Raw genomic sequence first — 10,305 nt, forward strand, 5'->3', positions numbered from 1 at the left:
TTTACCTGTGTGGCCTAAATTGGCAGAGATACGGTTACTAATTTTATCGCAATGGTTTTCGCGCACTATTCAAGAGCGTTACTGGTTTCTATCCTAGCTGGATCAGCGTCATATTTGTGCACAACATATTAGTGCTATAGATTGCTTGCTGGCTCTGAATCAGTGTCTCTATGGGAGAATTCCGACCGGCATCCACAGACAGCATGAGAGTCCTCGTGGTGGTAATCCCTCCTCCGTCAATCGGGTACCACCTCAGAGTCCTATCAGCTCCTCTCTCAGAATCAATGACCTCACCTCTCTCTTCCCAATTGGATCGCTATATTAGGAAAGCAGGGGAGCACTTTATAAAGCATGCGCCCCGGTTGAAATCAGTTTAAAGTACTGTGAGTGAGAATTATTGGATGTAGTAAAGAACACGTTTCATACTCCTGTGATTTCATCGTGCTTTTACATATTCCATGCTCTGAAAATTGCGCTACTGATAGATTAGCGTGTTGTTTACAGCAGTTCACCTCTTTAGCAAAAATAACAGAAACAATGGCTGCTATTCGTAAGAAGCTAGTGGTAGTGGGGGACGGGGCTTGTGGGAAAACCTGCCTGCTTATCGTGTTCAGTAAAGATGAGTTCCCGGAGGTGTATGTGCCTACTGTATTTGAGAACTACGTGGCCGACATCGAAGTAGACACCAAGCAAGTTGAGCTGGCTCTTTGGGATACAGCCGGACAGGAAGACTACGACCGACTACGCCCGCTTTCCTATCCAGACACTGATGTCATACTGATGTGCTTCTCCGTTGACAGTCCAGATTCGCTAGAAAACATTCCCGAGAAGTGGGTGCCGGAGGTCAAGCACTTTTGCCCAAACGTGCCAATTATTTTAGTTGCCAACAAGAAAGACTTGCGAAATGACGATAATATTAGGAACGAGTTGGCCAGGATGAAACAAGAACCCGTGCGGACGGAGGATGGAAGAGCCATGGCTGTGCGCATCGGGGCGTACGATTACCTCGAGTGTTCGGCCAAAACGAAGGACGGAGTGAGGGAGGTGTTCGAGACGGCAACTCGCGCTGCTCTGCAGAAGATATCCAGATCGTCTGGACGGTGTACGAACTGTTGCAATCTACTATGAAATTTACTGATACGTGAATTTACTAAAGCGCACGAAACAAACCAGTTTGTTGGTGCAAATATTCCAGAAACAAAGACACTTCGCTACCACTTGTTTTCTTTTTGTTGTCTGGAAAATGGGTAAGGTTAACAGAACTGAACACCACTAGCAGTGGACTTTACAGACAGAACTCTAAACACTGTTCAATGACACTCGAGTTTGGAGGGTCCCGCATGGAGAGATATTCAGTGGCCTGCGTAGTACCGTGGATCTGGGGTCCATAAATGCAGTCTTCCGGTTGTAGGCTAAATTTGGATTATTTTTTCAGCGCACTTGCCGAGTTTACTGGACTACCAAGTAGGCTATTGTTAAAGTCAGTTCCTTTCGGGAAATGCATTGATTTGTGAAACGTATCAAAGACAGGTAAACTTAACGCAATTGGGAATCATGGAACGTTTAACCTGCCCCATATATCAAAATGCATTTTAAATATCTGCCTAATAGCCTATGTGATGACTGGCACATTTAGGTATATTCTCCCGGTTATATCTGGGCGGGGACACGAATTTTGAACAATTTCGTAAACCTGCTGTATCGAGTCACTTTTTTATTTTTTATTTTTTATTTTCAAACGTGCCTGCTGTTCCCTTCCCTACAGGGATTGTAGGCAATGTATATTTTTATATTAGTTTTGTTTTTGTTGAGACGAAACTCCAGATTTTGGTCAGTTGACTAACCTTTCTCCTCTGTATTTTGCACATAATTGACTGCTTTTACATTGGCATTTAAATCGGTTTTGTAACCATCGGAGTTTGTATTATGCTGCACCACGCCTTTGTAATTTCTGTTAGCGTGATCGGAGCTACCATTGGTTGCCGTTTTATTGGGACAATGTGACGCATTTCCAGTGTATTAAAATATGTTTTGACATTGATAATGGGAGAAATGTTTCTTTTTGGCAGCACTTGTTTTGTATACAAGTACATTGGTTTTTTTGTTTCAGAGAAAGTTTGTATACGTTTTAATGCGTGTGATACTAAGGACGTTTCTATGATTCAAGTGAATTTGCTAGAATATGTCGATACTATTACCAAAGCTGTTTAAACAGCTATTAATAAAACATTAAACATTGGAATGGAATACTATTTTTGTTTAATTGTATTAAGCCGGAGGCAAATGGGTTCAGCATCCAACAACATTTACATTGAAATCTAAACTACCTTACTTTCTGCACAGTTGTCAGTATTATTGTGTCTATATTCTCTACAAAAGTGGCCTATTAAATGCCAAGATTAATTAATAGTCATTCAAGTGAAATTATGTCATAAAGTACAGCTGTTGTATTTTTTTGCAGATCAATGATGGAAGAAAACAAAATAGTCAGCCTTGTGTAACCGAGGTTATACCTGAATGAGTTGTATAATTAGCAAATTATGTCAAAATAAAGATGAGCTCCAGTATCACTGAACTATAGTGGAATTTTAACAAATTGAGATGTGGAACATTTTAAAGCAGAAGTTGGCTGTTACATTTGGGACACTGATGTGCTTACAAGACAGAAAACACTGTTCATGCAAATATCCTCTTGGGTACTGTTGATTAGTTTGTGAAAGCATGCTTTGTGTATCTTGGGTGAATGGATATATTAATGTCATCACTACTGGTTTGTGAAATTGGACATCTGTGCTGTGTATATTGAATAGTTTCCCAGTCAAACCACAGGCGGGAGCCAGGACAGTACTTTGTGTTCTGACAAAGCCTAGAAATATAACTCTTAAGGGCATGGCCCACTGTGTTGTGCTGTAACTTTGCTGCACAATAATGTGCTGTCTCTTGTGCTTGGATGTTCCACTGCAGCCTTCTTTTCAAAGGCAAGGAATGGAGTAACACTCTCTTGTCCATGTTCAGAAGCCATGACTTTGCAGTCATGTCTGAATCTCGTCCACCAGTCTCTTATTTGTCGTTCTGGTTGTAATTATAATGTGCAAGGTTCTCTGTGCTCTTTCTGAATTTGAAACACCAGCCTTGTGTGAGTCTAATACCATTAGTCTTTTTTAAAAGTTGGTATTGATTCATGGAGAAGCAAAGCCAGGCTGCAATTGATTCACCATGTGACAAATATTGCTTAGAAGAGTTGGAGCTGCTGACAGTTTATCACTGGTGCTGACTTGCCTAGCAAAAATACTGTTCATGTAACAGTAATTGATCTCTCTTGCTGCTGATTACATCACACATAAACAGGCACTGCATGAGTGAGAGAAGCCAGCAGGACAAGAACACAAAACTGAAAACGAACATCCAAACCAGAGGCCTCATTCATCACAGATGTGTTGATAGGGGGGCGATTTCAAAGAACTTCTTTCACTCAAGACTGTCAACTATTAACCAGGAATTTACCCATTTTATGGTCTGCCCACCCTATCCTGGACAATATTAAAAATGTAACATCTTACAATTTATTTTTATGTTGCAAATGACATACAATACATAACAGTAGGCTTAAAAGAGATATTATGGGTATAAATACTCATCAAAAACAATGAGAGGATATCAACATTGCTAAATATACACTACATGGCCAAAAGTATGCGGACACCTGAGGTCCAACATCTCATCCAAAATAATGGGCCTTAATATGGAGTTGACCGACCATTTGTTGCTATAACAACTGCCACTCTTCTGGGAAGGCTTTATACTAGATTGCTGCAGAGATTTTCTTCCATTCAGCCAGAAGAGCATTAGTGAGGTCGGGCACTGACTGGGTGATTAGACCTGGCTTGCGGTTGACTTTCCAGTTGATTCTAAAGGTGGTGGGTGGGGTTGAGGTCAGGCCTCTGTGCAGGCTAGTTAAGTTTTTCCACACTGTTCTCAACAAAACCATTTATCTATGGACCTCGCTTTGTGCCCGAGGGCATTGTCAAGCTGAAGCAGGCAAGGGCCTTCCCCAAACTGTTGGGGAAGCACAGAATCGTCTGGAATGTGGATGTATGCGGTAGCATTAAGATTTGCCTTCACTGTAACTAAGGGGGCTAGCCCAAACCATGAAAAACAGCTCCATACCAAGGGGTGTCCAAATACTTTTGGCCATATAGTGTATTTATCACTGTAAGATGGGAGTCTTTGAATATCAATGGGAGTTCACGGGTCACCATGGGAATCCATTATAAGCATACAGGGCCAACATGGCACCCCCATGAGACACCATAGGGTACCCATGGGAGATCATGGAGTACCCATGGACTCCCATTATTTTCTATGAATCCCATGAACTGTCTTAAAGCACTCATGAGACCCCCATGATCTCCTGTGAGTAGGGCATGGGCTATATCATATTGATCCCCATATGTAAAATTGATGTAAAACTGATAATTGAACTGATGTCACATCAATTTACACATAATTAAAGTGTATAATTGTGTGATAAATATTTCAAATAATAAGGCTCTTTTTCCTCGATCCAATAATTGCAACAAAAAATAGAAATGAGAAATTTCAAGCCCTGTTCTTGGAGATCTACCCTCCTGTAGATTTACATTTCAACACTAATTTGGCACACTTGATTCTACTATTTAGCAGCTCAATGAGATCTCTAACTGCTGAATGCGGTTTCCTTTGTTAGGATTAGAGTGAAAACCTACAGGACGGTTGATCTCCAGGAACAAAGTTGGTTACCACTGCATTTTTGTAACAAAGGAAACAATTCTAGACCACAAAAAAAGTGGAAATTGTGTGTTCCACATAATTAGAATTGCAGTAGAATAAGTTTACTTTATGATAGACAAAATGACAAAATGATCTTAAAATTCCCAGCAATGTGAGAAGGATAGTGTAGCAGCTTCATTGATAAAAATCATGCACAATAACTGAATTGTGCCTTATAAGTTATTCAGAACATGTTTGAACTGTAGTTTCTGGGAGGGTGGGGGTCTTTATTAAAAACAGTCATCATTATTGTTTTCAACACCACCGCCATCATCATTAATTAATTTTACTTTTTTAAAGTCATCATTGCAATGACTCTAATGCATATTACAGCAGCTACAATAACAGTACAGGAAAATACTATAGGTAGAGTCATACAGTGACAAACTGTTGAGTGATTAAGCGCACAATACATACAGTTAATAATTTAACATCATCTATCTGTGTACAAAATCCCTTCAGTCGGGGTGGACATACAGGGGATAGGAAGAAAAACATACACAAAGACTGTACAGATAGGATCAATCTTATTTCCATCTCTGGAGCCTGTATGGAGTAAATGAGCCTGTGGCTGGAAATATGGCTGACTGCTTTCCACCAGCATCACTTTTCCCTGCAGTCAGGATAGAGTATCTGGGTCACTTAGTTGAAATCGCAACAGCACCTCCTGCTCAAGCACTTAGCTGGCCCATTAAAATAAATAAACGCTAAAAGTATGAAGTGGTGCTTGGCCTTCAGGAGATACAATGACCTACAGTATTTAAAGACATAGATGTCAATCCGGGATGAATTTTAAGTGCTGTGCCAGAATTAAATTAAATTTCTTTTGTTGTAAATGCACAAAATAGTTTGAGAAAAAAGCTTGCAAATTGTCTTCACTAACTTACTTGCATTCAGTTTCTCAGGTAAGTCACAAAACAACCTTTGTTTGCATTTATTATAACCCCAAAATTCCCTGTTTATTTTCAGAAATTCACAGTTTTGTTCAAAATTATAAAGAGCCCAGGTAGTCTGCTGGTCTTTTTACTCCATCCCTCATGCTTTAATATATTCTTAGACCTGAGGCAGGCAGTGAAACATGGCTGCTCTGGGACTCCCTCTGTCAGATAGAGTAGAAAATGCAGAACTCACTAGTGTCCCTTGAGGATTGATTACAGTGTTCATTCATTTTCATTTCATCTTCTTCAAAGGGCTGTTATTTTCATTTTTTCTTCATTTTAGTTTTTATCTGCCAAATATATATATATATATATATTTCACGAATGTAAACTGGAAAACAGTCTAATTTTTGCAATTAATGAGCCCAGCCAAAATGACTTTGGCCCATCCAGAACAGAAATCCTGGCGCCGCAACTGTTTTTGAGATGCTGGAAGGTGTATTTCTGTCACCAACTAGCAAAGCTAACATGGCTTCAATCTGCAGCCATTCATAGAGGCAGCACAGTTAGTTTGCAGCCCGTAGATATTGTCTAATATTTTTGTATTGGACTCACAGGGATGAAACTGGTATCAATTTTATAACTATGGGTAAGACAGCCAAAAAGTGAATTTCACTTAAAGTTGGACTATTCCTTTAAGTTATCCCTATTAAAAAAATTATAAAATCTTTCGCCGTGGATTTACCAGCTAATTCTGTTGCTTTAATTCAATAATGGGACACAGCATAGTGTCTATAGGTGAGTAAGTATGAAGCAAAGTATATAAGGCATGCTAAGCAATGCAAATCATTACTGTAGTTTGACTATGTAAAGGGCATCTACTGATCTCTAGAAAATAATTGGTACAATGTCAGTAAAAGTAAAACAAAGAACTGAGCATAAATTATTTCGTAGAGGGAAATATTTCAAAATGAACTCCAGGGAAAATGTTTAGGTATATGATCTCCAAACATCTTGTCATGTATATTCTGCACCATTTTGGCTAAAGAGTCAAAAGCAGATCACACAGGCTTGGAAAGCATTTTGGCTCTGAATGACTGGATGTTGAAATTATTGACCATAGTCTGATGTTGATCAGAATCATATTTAAGTAATACTGTCAAAGAATAGTGTTAAAGAATACCCACAAAGAACTTCCTTCACAAGAACTCTTTACATGCAACCGTGCAGGCAGGTTGTAAAAGCATTAATTCACCACACAGGTTCATATGCACCTCCAGAAAGAAGCAGAGCAAGAGCAGCCTGTACACAGGCCTCTTGCTATGGCACCATTCATGTAATCACAAATATAAACACACAGTGGTCAGAGTTAGGAATTTATTCCATGATTTTGTGAGTACAAGTTATGAGTCCTATTAAAACAATGGCTTCACACAGACTTTACGTATACGATTGCACAAACCTTCTGTTTTCCTAAATCTGTGTGACATTCACAAAGAAACTGATGACACACATGGGACAATGGATTCAGAAGGAGAGAAGTCCCCTCACTGAGTTGAGTATAGGCCCATCTCCCCACCAGCTATGTCACATTGTGCCAAAAAATATGGAGTTCACCATATTACTTCATTAAAGGCGTCATTTATCCTGCAAAGTGCTTGCAAAACATGTGAAACCCCAACAATTTTGCTCCCCATTTATCTACATTCCTGTGGTCTGAAGCAGCACAAGGTGAAAAAGGTCACAGTCTTGGCAAAATGGTGTGTGTGTGTATGTGTGTGTGTGTGTTTGTGTGTGTGTGTATATATATATATATACACACACACACACACACATGCGTGTGTGCTGCTTCGCAATAAATACTGATTGTAATGGAAGGATGAGAGAGCTCCCTTGAGCCCTCCTTAGCAGGGCAGGGAACTTACTGGGTTTACTGATCATAAATGATTCATTATTAGCATTTACAAGATGAATAATGTAACAATATCAATAAAAATGTGTTCAATAATACAATATATCATGCCAGACCATGTGCATGTTCTGTGCAAAGAGATTGCTATCAAATAGGAGAGATGTATTGGCAAGTTCTGATGCTTTGTGATGTAGGCGCAATGGAGTTGTTGAACTTACGCAACTTAATTTATATTGTGTATAAAGAGAGACACGTTATGCAACAGGACATTGTGCAGGGGGCAGGTACACCCTAATGAAAGGCTTGTAAATTTACACACTGGACATTATTTACAATATGCTTTCATTTCATTCACTCAGATGCATTCCGACCCAGACGGGGGTCCATTGTCTCACGCCCAGGGCTCAGAGGAGCAACACCTACATCTGTGCTTTCATTGTGGACACAATTTAAAAGTCACATTCCTCCCCATGAGAAATGTTGTCTGGCCATTTTTTATATTCAGCACGGGAACAAAATGTGCTGGACTCCGTAGGAGTCAGTCACTCATTCCTTTGCCAGCCACTCTAACATCACTTTTTCAAGAGAATGAAATGTAGTTTTGTAAACTATATGACTTCATAAGAAAGATTGAAATCCTGGGCCTCAGAAGTCTGATATTGTGACACTGAAAAGTCTAAAATACTCCCACGGACACACATAACATAAATTGTTATGGTCAGTTTACTTAATATCTACCAAATATTTACAAAGCATTTTTTTATTTTCACCAGCTACACAAAGATTCTAACTCTCATTCCTAACTGGTTGCAAAACGAGTATGCAAACAGAAGAAAGACGCTTAGAAGTGAATAGTGGCAGGTTATTTTTAATGCATTTGTTCTAGCAAGACACATTTGCATTTCTTGATCTTTCTTATATCTTTGCACACCACATGCAGCTCAGACAAATCTCTAGGTTGGTTCTGTTTTGCCATTATCTACAGTGGAGGAAATACTTTTTGAGGTAGATGAACAATGTCTGTCAGCCCTTTTTACAAAAGCAAAAAGGAGGCTGCATGGTTGGAGATTATGCATATTTTGGGTTCAAGAAAGTGGCTCGTCTAACTCAGGTAGTATAACATGAAGTGGGTTCAGCCAACTAACTTCGGAAAATAGTATGAAGGCATTTTGTCTTTCCTGTTGTTCAGGTCACCATCCACTGAATGTGTTCAAAATACACAACAGCTTTTCATGACTTGTAGTCCATGGAATTAAATAGTCCCTTAAATAGTTCAGTAGTTAATACCTCTACACATTTGCCAAAGTTAGCCAACGTGATAGGCCAACCTTATGATAGACCGCTATTGTTTATACAAAGCTGCTCCTGAGAACCCTGAGTATGCTGATTTGCTTTCAAATGTTAATTAAAATTTAAAAAGTATAAAGAGCTATTAATAGTTAGTCATCTTAATGCCTACTGACGGATGGTTTACTCTCAATGCCATATTATGTCAGATATAGAATACATATCTCATTAACTGAGGGACGTTTAATCAGTCAGATAAACGCTCAGACAACTGATGCTTTAATTTTCTGTAATGTGCCATGGCAAACGGTTCCTTTTGACAGATATTACATTTTGTATTTCTTCATTGATGGGCCTATATCTGAAATCAGCTAAATCGTTCATGCATGAATGCATGCGTGTGCATACACGTCTGCCAATCTATCTGAGTACATATGAGTTTGAGTGTAAAATAGTGATCCAAACCATGACAGAGTAGATACTTCTCTGTAAATTCAGAAATTTCACCGTATTTTGCAACCAATCCAGCATGCACTGATAGCGCAAACTGTAAAAAATTAAAAATTAAAAAATGATAATTATTTAATATTTTTCATTTTAAGTACTTTTTTGTATTGTTTGTTGACCTTTTCCTCAATAAATTCCACAGGACCTTTACTATTGGATACTTGCCACCTCTTTCGTACAAAATGTCCCAGTCTCTGGAGATCTGCTGTTTGTTCCAGTGGGTGATGTCATTGAATCTGACAATGGGAGATAATCTCTATTGTCCTCGTGGCTCCATCACAGGCACAGAAGCAGTATTATCCCTGACTTTCTACTGTCACTGTTACTGTTTCAAACACATTGCTGCACACCATTATAAAGCAGCAACATTATTACTCAGATTCAAACAGCACTTGTTCTTATAAATAAACGCAAGTGTTGCTTTTCCCAGCAGAAAGAGTTTCTTAATTGGGCGACTACTGAATACACCAAATTGTGTTTGTCAAAGAAATTGCATTCAAGTCAAATTTAAGGACAGTGATTGCATCCATACCTATGTCTATTTGCTTCAAAATGAGAACCCTAATTTAAGGGGAAATGAGGAGACTCTATGCTTAACCTTAACCATAACATCTGGACCTTAACATATAATTACAAGAGAGATCTTCTAAAACGAGAGCTATAAATGCACAAAATCACAGAAACATAACAGCCTGTAGATGGCCTATGATCATTATTGTGAATTATAACCATAGGATGATGCATGGCTCAGCTATTAATCTTAGGATTGTAAAATAACTAATATTTTAGTGCTTTTAACTGTCAGCCATTTGAAATATATTAAGTTTTGGATGCGAGAAGGGCTAAGTTACTTGAAAGAATTTAGGAAGCCCTGGGTAGCATTGCTTTGGAATACAGACTGTTTAATTTGTG

The 10,305-nt window shown here is 38.8% G+C and overlaps 1 protein-coding gene across 1 annotated transcript; it reads left to right on the forward strand.

Moving 5' to 3' along the window:
• Positions 1–331: 331 nt before the first annotated feature.
• Positions 332–2,247, forward strand: LOC135257201 (rho-related GTP-binding protein RhoB-like). Its single transcript, XM_064339701.1, has one exon. The coding sequence runs from the start codon at positions 538–540 to the stop codon at positions 1,126–1,128; it is 591 nt and encodes a 196-aa protein (XP_064195771.1). The 5' UTR covers positions 332–537; the 3' UTR covers positions 1,129–2,247.
• The last annotated feature ends 8,058 nt before the right edge of the window (positions 2,248–10,305 follow it).

Source organism: Anguilla rostrata, chromosome 6 (genome assembly GCF_018555375.3).
Source record: "Anguilla rostrata isolate EN2019 chromosome 6, ASM1855537v3, whole genome shotgun sequence".
NCBI classification, from domain to species: domain Eukaryota; kingdom Metazoa; phylum Chordata; class Actinopteri; order Anguilliformes; family Anguillidae; genus Anguilla; species Anguilla rostrata.